This window comes from Canis lupus, unplaced genomic scaffold (assembly GCF_011100685.1).
Source record: "Canis lupus familiaris isolate Mischka breed German Shepherd unplaced genomic scaffold, alternate assembly UU_Cfam_GSD_1.0 chrUn_S1882H2081, whole genome shotgun sequence".
In the NCBI taxonomy this organism is placed as follows: domain Eukaryota; kingdom Metazoa; phylum Chordata; class Mammalia; order Carnivora; family Canidae; genus Canis; species Canis lupus.
In genome coordinates, this window is record NW_023330745.1 from 10,982 (window position 1) to 33,500 (window position 22,519).

General features: G+C 49.6%; 1 protein-coding gene and 1 long non-coding RNA gene across 5 annotated transcripts; both read left to right on the forward strand.

Annotated features, from left to right (window-relative positions):
• Positions 1 to 1,904: 1,904 nt before the first annotated feature.
• On the forward strand, positions 1,905 to 17,430 carry LOC119878752. 4 transcript variants are annotated; one of them, XR_005387112.1, is made up of 5 exons: positions 1,905 to 2,052; positions 5,825 to 5,956; positions 7,194 to 7,242; positions 15,968 to 16,095; positions 17,164 to 17,430. It is a non-coding gene; the product is annotated as an uncharacterized LOC119878752 (long non-coding RNA). The 4 variants fall into 4 exon arrangements; XR_005387109.1 differs by lacking the exons at positions 1,905 to 2,052; positions 5,825 to 5,956; positions 7,194 to 7,242 and adding exons at positions 8,794 to 9,393; positions 10,588 to 10,791; XR_005387111.1 differs by lacking the exons at positions 1,905 to 2,052; positions 5,825 to 5,956; positions 7,194 to 7,242 and adding exons at positions 8,794 to 9,393; positions 10,606 to 10,791.
• A 1,065-nt stretch (positions 17,431 to 18,495) lies between these two features.
• Positions 18,496 to 19,688, forward strand: LOC119868259 (EKC/KEOPS complex subunit LAGE3-like). The gene is made up of 3 exons (XM_038589326.1): positions 18,496 to 18,703; positions 19,057 to 19,185; positions 19,396 to 19,688. Exons 1-3 carry the CDS (start codon positions 18,498 to 18,500, stop codon positions 19,508 to 19,510), a joined length of 450 nt encoding a protein of 149 aa, XP_038445254.1. The 5' UTR covers positions 18,496 to 18,497; the 3' UTR covers positions 19,511 to 19,688.
• The last annotated feature ends 2,831 nt before the right edge of the window (positions 19,689 to 22,519 follow it).

Sequence of the window (22,519 nt, forward strand, 5' to 3'; positions counted from 1 at the left end):
CCTCGTTTGCCTCTCCTGAGGCTTAATTTGCCTGGCTTTACTGATCCTTTGAAGCAGCTTTTGTTTTTCCTCTTTTCTGTTTTCAATTTCATTGAGCTCTCCTCTAATTCTTATAATTCTTGGCTTTTGCCTACTTTGCATTTAATTTGCTCTTCTTGGGGATCCCTGGGTGCCTCAGCGGTTTGGTTGCCTGCCTTCGGCCCGGGGGCGGGATCCTGGAGTCCCGGGATCGAGTCCCGTGTCGGGCTCCCTGCATGGAGCCTGCTTCTCCCTCTGCCTGTGTCTCTGCCTCTCTCGCTCTCTTTCTCTCATGAATAATTAAATAACTAAATCTTAAAAAAAAAATAATTTGCTCTTCTTTTCCTACTTTCCTAAGGAGGAAACTTAGATTGATCTTAGATCTTTCTTTTTAATGCATGTATTCCATGAGATATATTTCTCTCTAGGCATCAATCTTGCTGCATTCTACAAATTTTGAAAAGTCGTATTTTTATTTTCATTAGTTAAAAATACCTCGGCATTTCTTTTGAGATTTTTTTTCGATCCCTGTGTTTTTTCAATAACATTAATCTCCAAGTATAGTGGGACTTTTACTGTTCTCTTTTTGTACTGACGTGTAGTTTAATTCTGTTATGGTCTGAGAGCACATACCCTATCGTTTCTATTAATTTAAATTTACGTTTTGTTTTATGGTGCGGATCGTGACTAAAGTGTTTTTTTTTTTTCCTCAAATATTTTATTTATTCCTGAGAGACACAGAGAGAAAGGCAGAGCATAGAGAGGGAGAAGCAGGCTCCATGCAGGAGCCTGATGTGGGACTCGATCTCGGGACTCCCAGGATCACGCCTCGGGCCGAAGGCAGGCGCTGAACCGCTGAGCCCCTGGATCCCCTGTTTCTATTCTTTTAAATTCAAGTTGTGTCCTTATGGTGCAGAACGTGACTAATGTTTTTCTTTTCTCAAATATTTTATCTCTTCCTGAGAGACACAGAGGGAAAGGCAGAGGCATAGAGAGGAGAAGCAGGCTCCCCGCGAGGATTGAGGATCGCGATGTGGGACCTCACGCCAGGACCCCGTGGATCAAGACCTGAGCCAAAGGCAGACGCTCAACCACTGAGCCCCGAGCGGCCCAGAAGCCAACATTTTTCTGCAAAAGAGAGGGAGATTGATTTGGGGGGAGCAGGGGATTCTGGATTTTTTTTTTATAAGTCCATATTTTATTTTTTTATTTTTATTATTTAATGATAGTCACAGAGAGAGAGAGAGAGAGAGAGAGAGAGAGAGGCAGAGACACAGGCAGAGGGAGAAGCAGGCTCCATGCACCGGGAGCCCGACGTGGGACCGCTCCCGGGTCTCCAGGATCGCGCCCTGGGCCAAAAGGCAGGCGCCAAACCGCTGCGGCCACCCAGGGATCCCCGATTCTGGATTTTTTATATCATGCTCCGTTCAGTTGTTGATTACACATAACTTTTTCAGTCCATTCCCGTTGTGGGTTTTTTGTTTGTTTCGTGATATTTTTTGCCACAGATTTATCATGTGTTTATATACTTTTTTATATATATATTTTTTATCATTGTTTATGATCAAATACTGAATACTTTTATTCATTCATGGCTTCTGGCTTTGGTATTATACCTAAAAGTTCTCCATCAGTGTGTTCATATTCATGGTTTCATATTATCTACTTAATTGTATGCTTTTAATCCTCCCCCCCCGATTGAAACACCTCTGATTCTCTTGGGAATTTAGTATTCGATAATAAGCAAGGTCAAGACCAGCTTTCTGTTTCTTCTCAGTTGAGTGACCCAAATAATTTCACTACTGTTCTTTACGTACTCTTTCCAGATTGGTTCCACTCTGGCTTCTGACTCTTAATTTTAACCTTTTTCTCCAGTCACGTCCTCGGGTCGGGGTGGACCCTTATGACACAACTGCTGATGTCCTGGCTAACGAACCCTACCTTCCCACGAGGACTCGGGACTTGTGTTGGATTCTGGGCATGAACTCTGCAGCCACCTATCTTCACATTTTTGGCCGTATCCTCTGCTACCTGGTAGAGTAATGTTCTTCGTTCCCTAACCGTGTGATGTGCTGTCATTTAGAGCGCTGGGTAAATGTGTCATAGGGGGATCTTGTGGTTCCAGCGAAGTCATGAACAAAATAAACCTGAAAACTCCTCCATCGGTCTCACCAGAACTGCATCTCTGTACATATCTGCATGTGTATAACATTTTTCAAACATGAAATTCGTAGACACGTTACTTATAATAGTCAAAACATGAAAACTCCAGAAGCAACTAGAATGGATGAAAAAAAAGCTGTGGTGTAGTCATGTGATGGAATATCATACATTGAATGAAAACGTAAAAACCAGAGCCATGTGCAGCGGAAACATGTGCCTTAGAGACATACCATGAGCAGAGGAGACCAGGCACTAAGAAACCATCCTATATAACTGCATTTTTATAACCTTCAAAACCAAGCAAAAACACTTGCCGGGTGTCATTAAAAGCCAGGTTGGCCACTTCTGGGAGCAGAAGCGGGAGCAGTTACTGGGGAAGGGGCGCAGGTGACTCCCGGGGTACTGGTATTGATTCGAATGGTTTGGTTTCTTGATTGCTGCCGGGGTTCGTGGCGATATGTAGAGCTCTACGTATAGGGTTTGTGCACTTTTCTATATGAATGTTACGCCACCAAAAAACGGTATGGAGAGGAAAAGTAGTAAAGGTGTAGGAATTATAATCATAAAGGAGAATGTCAATGTTATTTGCCCGATAATGTGGAAACAACATCATCAAGCTCATTGAGAGGGAAGGTGGAAAGACTGTGGAGCGTCGTATTATAGATATCCTGGTTTGCCCTCATATTTTGGAGCCGGGTGGAGGAGTTTAGGTGTCATTTAAAGCCACTTTATCATGCAATCGAGGTATAACTGTATGTAAATGTACAAAGAGGGGAACCTGGGTGGCTCAGAGGTTGGACGTCTGCCTTAGGCGAGGGCGTGATCCCGGGGTCCCGGGATCGAGTCCCGCATCGGGCTCCCCGCAAAGGGTCTGCTCCTCCCTCTGCCTGTGTCTCTGCCTCTCTCTGTGTCTCTCATGAAGAAATAATTAAAATCTTAAAAAAAAAAAAAAAAAACAGGAAGAACATGTATAGCCTTACCTACTTGTGTGAATGAGCCAGAAAATATGAAAATGAATAAAGTATCCACTGCAAATCATGAGGACACAGGCCAGAAATAAGCTGAAGAATAACTAGGGAAGGAAACATGCAATATAAATGCAGGAGTCAGTTAATCAGGAAAATAACACAACTGATAAATTTGAGAAGTGGTTCTTAAAAAAAAAAAAAAAAAAAAAAAGGTGATCCGTCAGCTAAGATACTCATCCAAAAGGGGAGAAAGAAAGCCCCAATACACGCAACAAGACAAGAAAGTCAGTAGACGAGCACAGAGTTAGAGGAACTGGTGTGGAATCAGACAGTAGTTACTCGACTGCATGTCAATCCGATTGGGGGAACGGTCAAAGGTCTGTCCTCCCGCGGAGGCATAAATGACCGACACTGCCACGAGGAAAGGGAAACTGTAAAACAGTAAAGACTGGTTTGATGCTATTATTTTATGATTTTCTTTTATTTATTTATTCGAGAGAGAAAGCGAGAGAGAGAGCATGAGCAGGGAGAAAGGCAGAGGAAGGGCGAGAAACAGACTCCCCAGCGAGCTCGGGGCCCGACGTGGGGCTCGACCCCAGGACCCGGGATCGGGCCCTGAGCTGAAGGCAGAGGCTTCACCGAGCGGGCCACCGGGCGCCCCCTCATCGGTTGTTACAAAAGAAATAGGAAATGTGGTTCAAAAGCAGCTGCTGTAAAAAGTACTGGGTCGGGGCCCCTGGGCGGCTCAGTGGGTTCAGCGTCTGCCTTCCGCCCAGGTCACGATCCCGGGGGCCTGAGTCGGGCGCCCTGCTCAGCAGGAGCTCGGCGTCTCCCTGTCCCTCTGCTCCTCCTCCTGCTCGCGTTCTCTCTCTCAAGTGAACAAATAACGTCTTCTTTCTAAAAAAGTACTAGGTCAGCTGACTTTAGAGGGCAATTCAAGCAAATCTTTAAGACGCAGACCACTCCGGTGCTATGTTAAAGTAGTCCACGGCATTAAAAGAGTTACAACTTCCATATGCTGCTTATGGAGGATCGATGCCCCTGGAGAGAGCACAGACGATGAAGCTATGAATGATTCTTACGACTATCGGTGCGCAACTGCTAAATGGAATTATGCCAAACAGGATGTAGTAGCTCATTTAAATCCTTGAGATATGGGGGCGGGGGGGATGCCAAATGGCACAGCGGCTGTGGAAAACAGCATGGAGAGTCCTCAAGAAATTACAAGTAGAACCACCGTAGGATCCAGCCATTCCACCTCTGTGTACTTAGGGAAGACAGTAAGGGCACTAAATCAGGGGCACCTGGCTGGCTGCGCTGGCGGAATGTGCAACTCTGGATCTCGAGCCTGTGGGTTCAAGCCCCCACACTGGGTGTCAAGATGACTGAAAAAACAAACTCTTAAAAGAAGCCACTAATTCAGATAGATCTGTGCCCTCCTGTGTTCACCGGAGCACTGTTCACAATAACAGCCAAGGCATGGAAAGAGCCTCAGTGTCCACCAAGACATGAGTGGGTAAAGAGCTCCCTCTCTCTCCCTCTCTCTCTCTCTCTCTCTCTCTCTCTCTCTCTCACACACACACACACACACACACACACACACACACACACGAATGTTACTCAGCCATCACAAAAGAATGAGGGCCGCCTGGGTGGCTCAGGTCGTGATCCCGGGTCCCGGGATCGAGTCCCGCGTCCGGCTCCCTGCACGGAGCCTGCTTCTCCCCCTGCCTGCGTCTCTGCCTCTGTCTCTGTGTCTCTCATGAGTACAAACATAAAACCTTAAAAAGTAGGATGAGATCTTTTTCCATTTGCAGCAACATGGATGGACCTAGAGGGCCTTCTGCTACGTGAAATAACTCGCACAGAGAAACACAGATATCGTACGATTTCACTTGTATGTGGAATGTAAAAAAAACGAAATAAAGCACAAACACTTAGGATACAGAGAACGATCTGGTGCTTCACAGACCACCAGCGAGTGGGAGGATAAGTAAAATAGGGGAAGGAGATTAAGAGGTACAAAACTTCCAGTTTTAAAATAAATAAGACCCAGGGATGCAATGTACACCATAGGGAATGTACTCAATTATATACTTTTTAAATATTTTATTTATTTATTCATGATAGACATAGAGAGAGAGAGAGAGGCAGAGACACAGGCAGAGGGAGCAGCCGGCTCCATGCACCGGGAGCCCGACGTGGGACTCGACCCGGGGGCTCCATGATCGGGCCCTGAGCCAAAGGCAGGCGCCGAACCGCTGAGCCACCCAGGGATCCCAGTCAGTTGTATCTTAACAACTTTGCGTGGTGACAGGTGGTAGCTAGACCCATCCTGGTGGTCGCCTCCTACGTATAAAACTGTTGAATCCCTGTGCCGTGCATCGGAAACTAACATAGTACTGTACGTCAGCTACGCCTCGATAAAAAAATAAAACGTGACCAAGAGGGATTGACTGGGGAGTGTAAGGATGGTTCCGTGTTAGAAAATCTGTGGAAATCATACACCATTTTAATCGATCTAAAGTGAAGAACCACGTGATCATTTCTCCACAGACGTTACAGAAGCCTCCAACAAGATCGAATGTCCTTTTTGCTTTATAAAAAGGAAAAAAAACATTGATATAGTCAGACGAGGGGAATTCTTACTTTACATTACGTATTTCTACCAACAGTTCAGAATCCAAAGAGCAGGAGGAGCATCTCCATTGAAGTCTGGAGCAAAACACACATACTGCGTATGACCACTATGATTCCACGCGATTATCGTGTCAAGTAGAAAATTAAACCAGGCACGGAAAAAAGACGTAAGTAGAAATATCTAACAGAAGGAGGTACAGTAATCATCATTTCAGGATGCTATGACTGCCTGCCTGACAACACACGGTGATCCTACTGGAGAACATTACAAATAAGAGCACTCAGCAAAGTGGCCCCGTGGAAGTACAAAGCTAAGAGCCTCCCTAAATAAAGCGGTAACTAGTAAGGGTCAGCAGGGCCCCGTGTCCCGGGACGGTAAAGCCCATGACACACTCCGGAATGAACTCACCACGAAAACGTGCAGGAGAAACTCTTTGGGAACTTACTAAGGGAGCCAAGAAAAAAAAAAAAAAAAAAAAAAAAAAGGGACAAAATAATTTCCATCCGTTTTACTGAACCCAGTCCTATCCCACATATGATCGTTGGGCCGTGTATAGTCAGTAAGAGTATTAACGAGGTATTTTGCATTCCAGTCACGGTGTTTTCCTAATTCCGCGTGCACTTGACACCTACACCCTCCCCCCGTTGAGTGTGCTCAACAGCCACTTGGGGTTCGGGATACCCCGTGGGGCAGTGCCGCTGTGGGGGTGCGGCGACCGCAGACCCGGTGCTGCGGGGCGGCCCAGTGTACGTTCCTCTGTGACGGTGACATCGTCTGTCACTACGACCATGTGTGTATTTGTAGAACACAAAGCACACGTGCGCGAGTTTATCCCAGAGGCTTTGCGACGGGTCCCTCAGCACGAAGGCTCTAGGATCTTGGCCAGTGTGGGTGGGAAGGTGTATGGGTCGACCTCCTCCCCCGGGGTCGGACCTCCCCGTACCGCCCTGCTGTCTGCATCGGGGAAAGTGGTAGTTTCTTTCGATGCACGTTTCTTTATTAACCGCCCTGAGTTTTTTCATAGTTGACTAACAAGTCATTCTGTTCCTCCCTCTCTGAGAATTGTCTTGTCATCCTTTTGGTTCGCTTTGTTTTTGTATCCTCATGGCTTGGATATTTGAACCCTTTATAATGAGCTTTTACAATTAATAGGATATTAGTGTTTTGTTATACAGATGGCAGATGTTTCTTCAATTGCCTCTTTATTCATAGGTCGGTACGCACCAGGTTTGACGTGTGATCCCTTCCGTTGCCTGTTTGATGCAGAGGTTTCCCTTCGTCTTGAGTGTGTATTGTCAATAGAATATCTTTAAAAAGTTTCCTGTCTTATATTTACCTCTTCTTATCCGCCTAAGAATAATTTTGCTGTGAAAAGCTGACAGGATTTTTGCTTTTTTCCCCAGCATCACGTGTTAGATGACACCTGCCTGCTGATTTGGTCTTCTGGACGAGGTATGTTTGTGAACCTTCTATTGTTTCCTGAATTGTAATCTGTATGTCGATTTGTCCCTCAAAGCCTCTCTGTTTAAATCATTTTACTTTTGTAAAAAAGATTTTATGTATTTACCTATGAGAGACACAGAGAGAGGCAGAGACACAGGCAGAGGGAGAAGCAGGCTCCGTGTGGGGAGCCCGATGTGGGACTTGATCTCAGGACCCTGGGATCACGACCTCAGCCGAAGGCAGACGCTCCTCCCCTGACCACCGAGGTGCCCCATAGTATTTCTTTTTTTTAAAGATTTTATTTATTTATTTGAGAGACAGCACGAGCGGCAGGAGAGGCAGAGGGAGAGGCAGTCACACACACACATACACACCTGCTGAGCAGGTAGTCCAACATGGGCCTGATCCCCAGACTCCAGGACCACAAGTCAAGCCGAAGGCAGAAGCTTCACCGACTGAGCCCCCCAGGCACCCTTGTATCACTTATTTTGATGAATTTTGGGTATGTTCCTCTTAGTACCAGGATTCAGTTGATTCGTCAGAATTTTCTAGAAAGACAGTCACATTTACAAATAATGATACTTTTTGACCCTTCCTTTCCTATACTGATAACTGCTACCTCTCTGTGCTGCTTTCCTCTTGGCTAGCATTTTGACACACTGTTAAATGACCCTTGTGGTAGCGGGGACCCCTGTCTTATTCCTGATCTTACTAGGATGCCTCTAGTGCTTCAACATGTACAAAGTTGCCCAGATTATTTTAAAAGGGGTGTCCTGATCACTTTAAAATTTTTTCTCGGGGATCCCTGAGTGGCTCAGCGGTTTGGCGCCGCCTTCAGCCCAGGGAGTGATCCTGGAGACCCGGAATCGAATCCCGCATCGGGCTCCCTGCAGGGAGCCTGCTTCTCCCTCTGCCTGTGTCTCTGCCTCTCTCTCTCTCTCCTCTCTCTCTCTCTCTCTCTCTCTGTCTCTCATGAATAAAGAAATAAGAATCCTAACAAAGTAAAATTAAAATTTTTCTCTTTGTGTACCACCTTGCACTCAGGCTTTGGTATGGCGGTGGTAGTGCTGACCTTCTAGGTCGCGTTGAGAAGCTTTTTTTTATCATCTGCAACTGTTTAAATAGCAGAGGAACAATTGTTTGCTTAAAGGGTTGATGGAATGAGCTGCACCTACCGCCTTCTGGCAAAGCGGATCTTTGATTCTATTTCATCTTTCTTTTCGAGGAGTCAATTTGGTTTTCTCTCCTCGAGTGAAACCTCTGTTTCACTCTTTTTGGGAAAACTGTCCATCGCCTTTTAATTTTATGACAGTGTCATAAAACCATACGGAGCATTTTTGTGGATTTTAACATTTTCCTCCATATATATATTATATATATAAAGTATTATTATTTTTTTTAAATGTCATATCTTTTTTTTTTAACTTTTTTTTTTAATTTTTTTTTTTATTTATTTATGATAGGCACACAGTGAGAGAGAGAGAGGCAGAGACACAGGCAGAGGGAGAAGCAGGCTCCATGCACCGGGAGCCCGATGTGGGATTCGATCCCGGGTCTCCAGGATCGCGCCCTGGGCCAAAGGCAGGCGCCAAACCGCTGCGCCACCCAGGGATCCCCTAAAGTATTATTTTTATGTAGAGAGAGCGCATGTGAACAGCGAGAAGTGCGGAAGAGGAGGGAGAGAGCATCTCGAGCAGACTCTCAGAAGTACGGGGCCCAGTGCAGGGGTCGATCCCATGACCCCGAGATCAGGACCCCGGCCGAAACCAAGAGTTGGACACCCAAATGACTAAGCCATCCAGGCGCCCCTCCTCCATTTATTTAAGTCTGTTGTTAGGTATTCTTATCGATAAGCTTTGTGCAGTGGCAGATCGTAGCCAATGAGGTTTATTCAAGGTGCGATTATTGCTAAAAAGGTATTATCATTCATAATGTTGTCTATTTGTGTTTTCCTTTTTTTTTATATCTATACCGTGGGTCTTTTTTTTTTTTTTTTTAAATATATCCATGAGAGACACACAGAGAGAGAGGAAGCAGAGGCGGAGGGAGAAGCAGGCTTCATGCAAGCAGCCCGATGAGGGACTCGATCCCACCACCCTGGGATCACGCCCTGAGCCACAGGCAGATGCTCAACCGCTGACCCGCCCGGGCGGCCCTAAGGTGACTAATCCTGATGAATGTTCCATGCGAGCTTGAAAAGACTGTGTGCTCTGCTGTTGCTGTACAAAGTAGCTTCTGCATGTCATTTAGAGTTGATTGACGTTGCTGTTGGATTTAACTATGTCCTCACTAGTTTTCTGCCTCCTGGATCTGCCCATTTCTGATAGGTGGGTGATGAAGTCCCCAAGTACCCTAGTCCATTTCAGCTGGTATAACAAACACACCGGAGACAGGGTAGCTTACAAACAACAAGCATTTATTTCCCACAGTTCTAGACGCTGGCCAAGTTTACAGTCCAGCCGCTGAAAATGTGGGGTCTGGTGAACTCCCACCTCCTGGTTCATAGCTGGCTGTCTTTTTGCTGTGTCTCCCATGGTGAAAGAGGACAAAGGAGCTCTCTGGGGCCTCCTTTGTAAGGGCACTAATGCCATTCTTGAGGGCTCTCCCCTCGTGATTTAATCACCTCCCCAAAGCCCCACTTCCAAATATTATCACGTTGGGGATTATATTTCACCATACAAGGTTTAGGGGGACACACACACCCAGCAATAGCACCACCTGTAATAGCGAAGCCATCTGTTTCTCCTTGCAATTCTATCAGCTCTGGCCGCATGTATTTTGACACTCTGTGGGTAGGTACGTACACATTAAACGTCATGACGGCTTTTTTTGTGAAATGACCCCTTTATCATTATGTGATACTTCTCTTTATTCCTTATAATTTCCCTGATACGAAATTAATGTAGCCACTCCAGCTACCTTTCGATGAGCGTTAGCCTGCTATAACTTTCTCCACCCCGTTAGCGTTTGTCTACACGTCTTTATATTTAGAATTAGTTTCTTGTCGACAACACAGTTGGATTTCAGGTTTTTAGCCATTCTGACGATCTCTGTCTTTTCACTGGTGTAGTTAGACTATTGATGTTTGAAGGGATTATTCGTGTAGTTGCAATAATACTTAACCACGTTTGTTACTGCTTTCTACTGGTTACCTTTACTCTCTGTTCATAATTTTGTCTTCCAGTCCTTTTCTCTCTTTTGTGGTTTTATCTTTTTACATGATTCTACTTTCCTTTCTTAGCATAGTAATAATGTTGTTATTAATCTTTAGTTTTGTTTCCCTAGAGTTTTCCATATACACTTGCAACTGTTCCAAGTCTGCTTGCTTGCTTTCTTTCTTTCTTTTTTTTTAAGATTTTGTTTATTCATCAGAGACCCAGAGGCAGCACACAGGCAGAAGGAGAAGCAGGCTCCCTGCAGGGAGCCTCACGCGGGACTCGCTTCCAGGACTCCGGGGTCATGATCTGAGCCAAAGGCAGGTCGATGCTCAAGCACTGAGACACCCAGGCCTCCCTGCAAGTCCGCTTTCAAATAACACAGTATCCCTTCGCTGGTAGTGTAAGTACTTTAGAAGAAAGTAATTCTAATTCCTGCCTCCCATCTCTTGCCTCCGTGGTGTTATGCATGTCACATATACATAAGCTAGAATCGTCAAATGTACTATTGCCGGTAAGATTCTGAACACACATCTGTTAGGGTAATTAAAAATAAGGAAAAGTTTTTCGGGGACACCTGGGTGGTTCAGCGGCTGAGCGTCTGCCTTTGGCTAGGGTGGTGATCCCGGGGTCCTAGGATCGAGTCCCGCATCGGGCCCCCCGAGGGGAGCCTGCTTTCCCTCTGCCTGTGTCTCTGCCTCTCTCTGTGTGTCTCTCGTGAATAAATAAAATCTTAAAAAAAGAGCTTTGAAATATCTTTTAAAAAAAAGAAAAGTTTTTATTGTCCCTTCACTTATCCTTCTCTCAATGCTCTTCCTTTCTGTATGTTGATCTGAGTTTCTGACCATTTTCCTTCTCTCTGAAGAACTTTTAACATCTCTTGCAAGGGTACGTTTACTGGTTCACTCAACTTTTCTTTGTCCGAGAAAGTATTTCCTTTCAGTTTTGAAGGACACTTTTGTAGGATATAGAATTCTAGATTGGTGGGGGGTTTTGCCCCTGAATACTTTAAATATTTCAGTCTACTTTCTCTTTATTTCTCTGGTTTTGAGGAGAAGTTGGATGTAATTCTTATTTTTTACTCCTCTATAGAGAAGTTGTATTGTTCTCTGGCTTCTTTATTGACGTTTTCTTTATCTTTCTCTGCAGTTTAAATATGTTATGCCTAGATACAATGTTTTGGGGGATTATCCTACTTGATATTTTCTGAGCTTCCTGAATCTGTGGTTTGGCATCTCACATGAATTTTGGAAAATTATCAGTTATTATTGCTTCAGATATTTCTTTGGTTCCTTCTCTCTTGACTCCTCTGGCACTCCCATTAGAAATATGTTACACTTTTTGTGACTGTCCCACAGTCCGTGGATATCGGGTTCTATGTTTTATACGTTCTTGTCTCTTTCCTTGTTCAGTTTTGAAGGTTTTCACTGCATATATTTCAACTCAAGGGATTCGGGCAGCCAGGGTGGCTCAGCGGTTTAGCGCTGCCGTCGGTCCAGGGCGTGATCCTGGGGTCCCGGGATCGAGTCCCAAGTCGGGCTCCCTGCGTGGAGCCTGCTCCTCCCTCTGCCTGTGTCTCTGCCTCTCTCTGTGTGTGTCTCTCATGAGTAAATAAATAAAATCTTTTAAAAATAAATAAACTAAGGAGATTCTTTCCTCAGCAATGTCCAGCCTACTACTGAGCCCATCAAATACGTTCTTCATTTCTATTACAGTGGTTTCTATCTCTAGCATTTTCTTTTACTCTTGCTTAGATTTTCCATCTCTTTGCTCACTTTACCCATTTGTTCCTGCACATTGTACACTTTTCCGCTAGAGCCTTGAGCATATTAATCATGGTCATTTTGTTAGTCTGACAATCCCACCATTTCTCTTCTATCTGAATCTGATTCTGATACTTGCTGTGCCTCTTCAAACTGTTTTATGCCCTTTAGCACACCTTCTAAGTTTTTCTTGGTAGTTGGACGTGCTTTACTGGGTAAACGGAACTGTTGTAAATAGGCCTTTAGTGATGCGAGCGGGGTCAGGGAAGCATTCTGTAATAATATGATGAGGCCCGTCTCTGGTGAGCCTGTGACCTGGGGCTGCAGACTTCATGCCTGCATCTCAGTCCTCCCGCTTTTAGGTGGGTCAGGATTGGCTGCAGAGGGCTGGAGTTGTGTATTTCCCTTCCCCAGGCAGTTAGGCTCTGATAAAACCCCAGCAGGTCAGGCTGTGGCCAGATAGTTTCTCTGGCGAGCAGACTTTAGGATGAGAATGGTCTGGTATATGTCACGATGGGTACCTTTTCCATTCCCCTGCTAGAAGCACGAGAGGCTGTTTCTTCAGTATGCACTGTAAGGACTTGGTAGAGTTCCTTAAGGTGAAGCTCACAATAATGAGGGGCCGCCCTATGCCTGGGTCGCCCTCAGACCTGTCCCCACTGAGCCTCCAGCAATCGGTCAACTACAATTCAAGGTTTCCCACCCTGTCACTGGTTCTCATAGAGGTGTCTGCTTGTGGGTCAGTTGTGATGCTCTCTCTCTCTCTAAAAGATTGTACTTCTTGGGAGAGAGAGAGAGAGAGATAGTAAAAGAGAGCATGAGTGGTGTGGCAGGGTGGAGGAAGAGGCAGGCTCCCCACCAAGCAGGGAGCCCAATGCAGGGCTTGATCCCGGGACACTGGGATCGTGACCCAAGCCGAAGGCAGAGACTTCACCAACTGAGCCACCCAGGCGCTCCAGTTGTGATTCTCTTTATCTGTCTCTTCCATTTGGGGTGCAGCGATTTGCCCCGTAACCCCGGTTCTCTGACACTTCTAGCAAGGGTTTTTGATTTTGTTTGTTCGGCTTTTGGCTGATTGTTGGGACAGAGTGACAACTTCCAATCTCTTATATGCTGAACTAGAACCTGGAAGTCCATTTTCTTTCTTTCTCTTTTTACATCTGGTTTCTCTTAGCTGCTTATGCAACAAATATCCACCCTAGATTTTTTCCAATACGAACAACCTCATCATCTATTCATTTCTCCCAGTTTCTTTGTAGCTTCTTCCATGGAAAGAGAAAGATGTTCCCCTTGACTAGAGTAGAATGCTTATAGTAAAAGAAGGGAATGCCCGAAAGACTCTTGAGATGATTAGGATCCTTGGGCTGTTTTGTTTTCCACTTAGGGGAGAGTGTCTGTGTCTTCCTCAGCCACATCTTGTCATTTTCAGGGCATTTGGAGAAAATGACTGAAACATCTGTGTGAAGCTTCTGGCGGTCCTCTCGGCATCACTGGGCTCTTAGCTCCTCTGCCCATGATAATTATTTTTCCTCAAGATCTTGGAAAACATCCTGTATCTATCCAGGTCTAAATCATCCTGGAATATTCTCTGTGTTAGTGTAAACATACAACACAACAGCATGTTCTCACTACATTTAGCATTGGTAGGCATTTTGATGGGTCTACTAGCTATTCTCTGGTCATTAGGGTCCTTTTTCAGCAGGTTCCTGGTTACTTTTTCATGTTGTTCCAGATAAACGTTAGAATTATGTACATTTCAAAAGAATATCCCGGGCAGCCCGGGTGGCTCCATGGCTTAGCTCGGCCATCGGCCCAGGGTGTGATCCTGGAGACCTGGGATGGAGTCCCATGTCGGGCTCCCTGCATGGAGCCTGCTTCTCCCTCTGCCTGTGTCTCTGCCTCTCTCTCTCTCTCTCTCTCTCTAAGAAAGAAAAGAAAAGAAAGAAAGAAAGAAAGAAAGAGAAAGAAAGAAAGAAAGAAAGAAAGAAAGAAAGAAAGAAAGAAAGAAAGAAAGAATTCTAAACACAATATCCCAGTGGCACTTCAGCGGCTCAATTAATCATCTGTCTTAGGCCTCAGGTCATGACCTCAGGGTCCCGGATTGAGCCCCAAATCAGGCTCCCTGCTCAGCAGGGAGTAGGCTTCTCCTTCTCCGTCTGCTCCTCCCCTCTGATTGTGTTCTCTCTCTATATATCTCTCAAATAAATAAAGTCTTCTGTTAAGAAATAGAATATCCTGGAGAAAGTTAGGACCAATTTCATGATACTAATAGTCTGCATGTCAAAATATCACTCCAGAACCAAAAAAAAAAAAAAAAGAGAGAGAGAGAGAGAGAGAGAGAGAGAAAGAGAGAGAAATAACAAACAGGAAAAACACTTTTGCAATGTATGTCACTTCCAAAGAGCTAACATCCCTAACATATAAAAAAAATCTGCTAAATATTGATAGGAAATAAAAGAAAAATGGGCAAAGGGATATTAGCAGATGGTTCACAGAAAAGGAAATGCAAATGGTCCTTAAACATATAAAACAGTGGGCAGCCCGGGTGGCTCAGCGGTTTAGCGCCGCCTTCAGCCTGGGGTGTGATCCTGGAGGCCCGGGGTTGAGTCCCATGTCGGGCTTCCTGCATGGAGCCTGCTTCTCCCTCTGCCTGTGTCTCTGCCTCTGTGTGTGTGTGTGTGTCTCATGAATAAATAAATAAAATCTATTAAAAAAACATAAAAAAGTGTTCAGGCTGAATCATAACAGAAATATAAAGCTGGGATCCCTGAGTGGCTCAGCCGTTTAGCGTCTGCCTTCGGCCTGGGGATGTATACCTGGGGTCCCGGGATCGAGTACCACATCGGGCTCCCTGCATGGAGCCTGCTTCTCCCTCTGCCTGTGTCTCTGCCTCTCTTGCTGTCTCTCTGTGTCTCTCATGAGTAAATAAATAAAATCTTTTAGAAAAAGAAATATAAATCTAAAATACATGGAGATACCAGTTCTCACCTACTGGATTGCCAAAAATCAAAAGTCTTGACAGTTTACTGCGGTGGCAAGACTGTGGAGATAGAGGCACTTTCACACATTGTGGGCATGCAAAGGCACTACATCTGTGGAGGAGTGTGTAGCAGTATTTGTTGAATCTAACGTAGGATATTATCCCTTTGGCTAACAGGAATAGTCTTCTTTACGTGTATTGTTGTCTGTCACTGCATAGCAAATTACTCCAAACTTTAGTAGCTTAAAGGAACAGACATCTGTTGTTTCTGAGAGTCAGGGTTCCAGGAGTGGCGTAGCCGGGGTAGTTTTAGCACAGGGTCTTTCGTGAGGTCACAGTGAAGTTGTTGGTCAGTGCTACAGTCACCTGAGGGCTGGGCTGGTCTAGCAAATCTGCTTCCGAAGCGGCTCACAGAAGCCACTCACATGGTTGTTGGCTGGCGGCTTCAGTTTCCTACCACCTGGATCTCATCTCCTGAGGAGCTTCCCTGGTGAGAGTTAGCTAGGAGAAAGCAAGTGAAGCTGGAGAGCCTTTTATGATCCACCTGCCAAATTTCCACCCGGTCACTTCTTCTGTACTGTGGGTCTTTTCAAAGAACCAGCACTTGGTTCCACTGGCCCATTCTACATGGGTTCAGAATGCTTACTGCTTTTATTGTTGTTAGTTTTTCCCCCTTCTTTGTTTTGCATGTGTTGACGCTGCTGTTTTCCTACTTTCTTGAGTTAAATGCTTGGTTCATATATTTTCAATATTTCCTATGAATGAAATATTGAAGCTTGTCATTTGGCTAGTGACTATTACTTTGACCAGCTCTTTGACCAGCATTTTTTATCTAGTGGCAGAGCTGAAGCAGATGTTGATGCAGGACAGCTTGGCTATGAAGAATTCGTGGCGGGTGAGGAGGTTGGTGTTTGGAAGAACTGATGACCAGCATGATGAGGAGATTCCTCACCGTGGTGACCAGGTACGTTGATAAGAACAGGCTGAGGAGGAAGGCCTGATGCTCTGGCACTTCTGACAGTCCCATGAAGAGGAATTCGGAGATGATGGTGGGGTTGCCTCTCGCCATGGCTTCTGGTTTCTGTAAATATATGTCGGAAGTACATCTGTCAATAAGAGCAGAGGCAATCTGGGAAGGCATGCACAGCAACCTTCACCATTAGCTGAAAGGAAAGTTTGTGACGCTTTTGGAGAGATTCCCAACCTGGGGTAGTGAGGGCAAAAGAGAGCGAGGGCTGTACAGTCAGCAAGGGTTTGTGGGGGCTGGTGAAGCTCTCTTTGTAATTTCTCGCATTGCCAGGAGCAAAGAACCATGCAGAGAAGAAGACAGAGAGAACAAAAGGAGCCCTGGGTGGCTCAGTTGGTCAAGTCTCCGATTCTTGGTTTTGATTCAGGTCATGATCTCAGGGTCCTGAGATCGAGCCCCAAGTGGGGCTCCACGCTCAGCTCAGAGTCTGTTGGATATTCTCTCTCTCCCTCTGCCCCTCTGGCTAATGATGTCTCTCTTTCTAAAATAAATAGGTCTTTTTTAAAGGCTATTTATTTATTTGACAGCACACACTGGAGGGGGAGTGGGAGAGGGCGAAGCAGGCTCCCAGCAGAGCAGGGAGCCAGATACAGGGCTCAATCCCAGGACCCCAGGATCATGACCTGAGCTGAAGGCAGACACCACCAATGAGCCACTCAGGTGCACCTCAAATAAATTTTTTTTTTTTTAAGTAAGGGCAAGGATATAAGGAGAGGCAGCAAGAGCAGTGGAATTGACACTAATTGGATCCCACTTTGCTTTTTCTTCATCTCCGTAGGGTTCTGTGGGGTGACCACTAAAGATAAAAGGGTATATGTGTGTGTGCCTGTGTGTGCACGCATATACCTAGACATAGACGTTTATATTCATATGGATGTATTCATAGAAAGATGCCTAGAAGAATATTCACCAAAATGTTAATTAACCAACAGTAGTTATCTCTAGGATGTTGAGATATTTAACTTGTGTGTGTGTGTGTGTTTGTTTGTTTTTAACAAAAAACAGCTCAGTTTTCTAAACTGTGTTCCCTGGATGTTAACAAGTGATTCAAGAAGTTTCTGTGATATTTGAAGCCCGAGTGTCATTGGGAGCTCATGCTTGAAGCCTTGTCAGACAAAAGGGCTTATCTGGGAAGTTATGTCCTCATGTCTCTGTCTCTCTCGAGTTCACGCCATGGGATCCACAAAGTTATGTGTCCATGTGGCGCGACTCCACCACACAGGCAAATCTATGCCCTTAAATCGGATGCATGTGAAATGGGAAAACATAATAAAATGTGATTTTAAGATATTGGCTCGTGAAAGCACCTGGGTGACTCACCAGTTGAGTGTCTCCCCTCGGCTCAAGGCATGATCCTGGGGTCCTGGGATTGAGTCCCGACTTGGGTTTTTATGATCTACCTGCCAAATTTCTACCCCGTCACTTCTTCCATATGGTTTATGTGAGAAACAAATTACTAAGTACTGCCCATCAAGGGGAGGAAAATGAAGCCTTGTTTTTCGTATAGGGAGGACTACAAAGAATTTACAAACGTATTTTTAGAGAATCACAACATATTTTTGTTGAGCACGTTTCTGTTGAGTGTATGGTTGGGCCTTGCAATGGAGAGGGGTGAAGCGGTGGCCGTCCAGGCTGTGTGGGGGGGGCCATCCAGCAGGATGATACAGGTCCGCTGCGTGTCCCCCGTCCGGATTCCCCAAGGAGGAACACAGAAAACGGACGCAACACTCCGCCAGGGCCGTTTCGTGTCCCTTTACACAGCCGTTTTGCCGGGCAGGGGCGCGCAGGCACCTGGCGGGGGGGGGGGGGGGGGGCGCATGTGACCCTTGGCCTGGGGGCGCTGAGGTTCGGGCCCCCGTCGGGGGTAGAGCGTCCGTAGAAACCCCAGAGCCCTGAACGTGCTGGCAGGTCACCGTGGGCCTCCGGGGGGGGGGAGCCCCAGAAGGCCTCCGACCGCTCAGGGGGGTACCTGCCAGCCCCCTGCACAGCGCTTGTCCGGGGGCACTGCACCCCAGGAAGGGACGGGGACGGGGACGGGGTCGGGGGGGCAAGGGGCCCCGAGCCCCGCGGGGAGGGCAGGCGCCCCGGGGCCGCGGCGAGCGGCGGGGCTGCGGGAGGGAGCGCGGCGACCCCGCCGCCCCCGCTGCCTCGGTTTGGCGGGAAACGGCCACGCGCCCGCAGCCCCTCGGGCCGGTGTGCGCAGGCGCGGGGGGCGGGGCCGGGGGCGGGGCCGGGGGCGGGGCCCGGGAGCCTCCTCAGTCCGTCGCCGGCGGCGTGGAGGGCGGGCAGGCGGCGCGGCGCGGCGCTCGGGGCGGAGTCGGAGGCGGGGCGCGGCGGCCATGCAGGCGGCAGACGCAGGCGCGGGAGGCGGCGTGGAAGGCGCGGACGATGGCGCGGACGGCCCCGGCTCTCCCGGCGGGGCGGGCGAGGCGACTGCTGCTGCCCTCGGCAGAGCCCCGCCTGTCACGCGGCCCCGGCACGCCCCTAGGCCCGGCGGAGACGCCGCCGCCACGGCTGGAAGGACGGGCGGCCCCACCTACGTGTTGTATCCTGCCCGAGCGGGCCGGGGGCGGCGGACGGGGGGCGGCGGTGCCTGAGGGGCGGACGGGGGGGCGGTGCCTGAGCGGCGGACGGGGCGGCCGGGTCGGGGCTGCGGTGGAGGGAGCCAGCCCAGCACGTGGGAGCGCAGGGGGGCCGCGCGGGGGGCCGAGCTGCGAGCGGGACGCCCACGAGGTGGCTGCAGGGGTGGGGGGAGGGGAGGAGGGAAAGTGGGGGGGGGGGCGATCGCGTGGCGGGGGGAGGGGCAGGAGGGGGCGGGGTGGCCCAGGGCAGGGGTCGCGGCCGAGCAGGGTCCGGGGCGCCAGGTCGTGCCGGAGGTCCCTTGACTGATGCCCCCAGTGCCCTCTGCGTGCCTTTCCCGTCGGCCGTGGAGGCAGAGATCGCCTGCGGGTCCCTGGCCCCCGACGCCGAGCCCCACGGAGGGGCCGTCGAGAAGCAGCTCACCGTGAGGGGCAGCGTCCTGGCGGTGTAAGTGTGGGAAGGGGCAGCGGGCTGCGGGTCCCCAGGACGGGTCCCCAGGACGGGCGCGCCGCTGGACTCGCGGATACCCCGCCTGGGTGCCGCCTTCTTCCGGGGACCGGGCTGCGGTGCGGGCCTGGGCCGGGGGCGCCCGGGGGGTGTCCGGGCGCGGGGGGCGGCGCCTCCAGGTCCCACAGGCCGTGTCCGCTGCGCTTCCAGCCGCTGGAGAGCTACGAACCCCCGTCTCCTCCGAATCTCCATCATCAGTTTTCTGGACCAGCTTTCCCTGGTGATGCGGACCATGCAGCGCTTCGGGCCTCCGGCCACCCGCTGAGCCCGCGAGGGGCCGGGGCCGGGGCAGGGGCCTCACCTGCTGCCCTTTCCTGGGGCAGCCATTGCCAGAGCAGCCCCCCCTTCTGTTCGTCCCGCCCCCGCGGCCCGCGGGGTCCCTTTGTTTCGTTGGGCGCCCCAGTGTTTGTGACTGCACAAAATAAATGTGATGTTTGCTAAGATCCGCGCAGTGTCCCTTGGGCCGCGGCCCCGCCTCCGGGTACACCTCCCTTTGACCTCAGGGTTCGGAGGAGCCCCTGGGAGGCGGACACCCCGGAGCCGAAGGTGACGGGACGCAGCTGGGGCGGGGCGGGCCTGGCTCCGTGGGTGAAGCGGCTGCCTGGGCCCGGGGTCCCCGTCTCGGGGTCGCGGGGTCCGGCGCCCCTTAGCGGGAGCTCCGCGTCTCGGCTTCTCCGCTCAGGCGCGGACCCTCGCAAATAAGTAAATCTCTTTAAAAAGACCGTTTCGGGGAAACGGCAGCCCGTGGGCTGTGTCCTTGAGTATCGGCGGCTGCCGACCTGTTGGGACGCGCCCTTGGTTTTACCCCTGGCGCTATACCCACGCCCACAGGAATACGCGGCGTGTACTGTGTGCGTGTCCCCGGAGAGTCTCCGTCCAACGTAAACTTCGCGGTAAAAACTCTTTGAAAACCTTGAATGGGTGCGTGAAACATGCACTATCTTGACTGAACGTTTACGTTCTCTTCGACTTTTTGCCAGATTAGAGTAAGGACTCAGTGCAACTCTTGCGTGAGTCTTGGCATGAATGACGCTTCCTTAACATGCGTTAGTACAGGGGCGCCTGCGAGGCTCAGTCGGTTGAGCCTGTGCCTTTGGCTCAGGGCGTGGCCCTAGGATGAAGCCACACCTGGGATTTGCCCCTCAGCAGGGAGTCTGCTTCCGCCCCTGCTTGGGCGCTCTGTCTTCCTCTGTGAGGAAGATGGAGTAACAAGAAAGGCGGGGGGGCCACCTACAGTCCCTCCAGCCAGAAATTGCAGGGGGACCCCAGTGTTTGGGAAGCGCACATTGCCGCAGCGTCGTGCTGGGCATGCAAGCACTGGGTGCCATAGGCCCTTCAGGGGAGCTGAGCCGGCAGACCCGCGGCCACGAGCCATGGCCCGTGTCCTCTCCCGGGGACGCGCAGGAGCCGAGTGTGCCAGGGCAGTGCAGGAGCAGCCGCAGGGGGCGAGGCACGGGGTGGGGGCACTGTCAGGGCCCTGGCTGAGGGGCTGCAGTGAGGCAGGCGAGGCTGGCAGGGAGAGGGGGGTGCGAGACCACCTGAAGGGGGCGCACAGGGCCGCCCCACACCGGACACGGTCTCCCCGTGCCTTGGCAAGGGCCCAGGACTCCCTCAAAGTTCCGGGCCTCCTGGCTGCGGCTGCACCCCCCCTTTCCCGCTGGCTCTCAGTGCAGGACCCGCGGCCTTGACCGACGGCTCCTGAGCCGCATCCGCCACTCCCGCCTGGCTGCTCCCCGCGGCTGAAGGCAGGCAGCACTTGGACACTGAGCCGCGCACGGCCAACCGGACTCCAACTCCAAGGCCGCGCGCGCTTAGGCTCAGCTGCCACGCAGGGGCGTTGCCACGATGCCCTAGGGAGGCTAGGAGGCTCAGGAACTCACATAGGCACATCGTACCACGTGATGAGACCATTTAGGAAACGGAAGAAAATGAAAATTAGGTTCAGCCATTGGCAGTCAACTACGTCTTGTGACATCTCAGTTTCATACTTGTACTTCTCTGTTAAATGTATCACAATATGTAATTTGTGACTTCAGAATTCAATTTTTCCAAAAGTTATTACATTTATTTAGCATTTATTTAATAGATGAGCGCTATTTGGCTGGGGGTGGGATAGGGAGGTGGTTCTGGCAAGCCTGTCATCTTACTGAGAGTCCGTGCATCCGATGTAACCTATCGTGCAGGGGACATAGAGGGCACACCAGACCCCGGGCCTCAGGGGTCCACCCAGTTCACCTTTCATCCTCCAGGGACCCCCCGCCTTCCCCTCCAGGAAGGACACAGGCTTGCGGCTGCTCCCGCTGCCTTCTCTCCTGCAGAGGAGCTTTATTGTGATGGCCTCCCCGACCTGTTGGGGCCTCTAAAGTCCCTTCACCCCAAGGGACAGGATACGGGGTGGGCCACTGGGGGCTGGCTAACGGTCCGCGCAGGCACATCCCTTCAGCTACTGTTTGAAAAACTTTCTTTATCCGTTTATTTCTTTAGAGCTCGCATGAGCGGAGGCAGGGGCAGAGGGCGAGGGAGAGAGCGAGAACCCCAAGCCGACTGCGCACGGAGCCCACCACGGGGCTCCATCCCACAAGCCCACGATCGTGGCCCGAGCTGAAATCCAGAGTCGGAAGCCCGGCCCCCTGTGCCCCCCGGGCGCCCCCATTCCTCAGCCGCTTTAACCGGTGCCCTCTCTGCCGACCTCACAGTTTCTCGTCTTTCACCTCTATAAACAGTGCTGCGGTGAGTAGCGGGTGCCTTTGTTTTTGTCCGATACACTTTTATTTTGTTATTCGTTTTTAAAGATTCTGTTTATTTATGCGACACAGAATGAGAGAGAAGCAGGCAGAGAAGCAGGCTCCATGCAAGGAGCCCACTGCTGGATACCGTGTCTGACACCTATGCCCAAACTACACCCCCCAGAGCGTTCCCGACGTGGATAAAAGTGCCCCTTCCCCTGAATCCCACCTCAAGTGGAATGTGCTCGACCTTGTACGTCTTTGTAAGACCGAAAACATGAAGGAGCAAAACCGTATCTCAGTGTCGCTCCACTTGCCTTTGACTCTCCTGTGATTAGACAATGACGCGCGTGACATTTGGCCCGTGGCATGTCTTCGGAGGACAGTCCATATCCTCCGCCTGTCTTCTGTCGGGCACGGTCACCTTTCTCACGCTGATCGGCAGGCGTTCTTTTTGTGCTCAGAACAGCCAATCTCTGTCATGACTGGGAAATACTTTTCCTCCTCGTTGCTTCATTTTCACTTTGCTCATCGTCCGTAGGCACAGA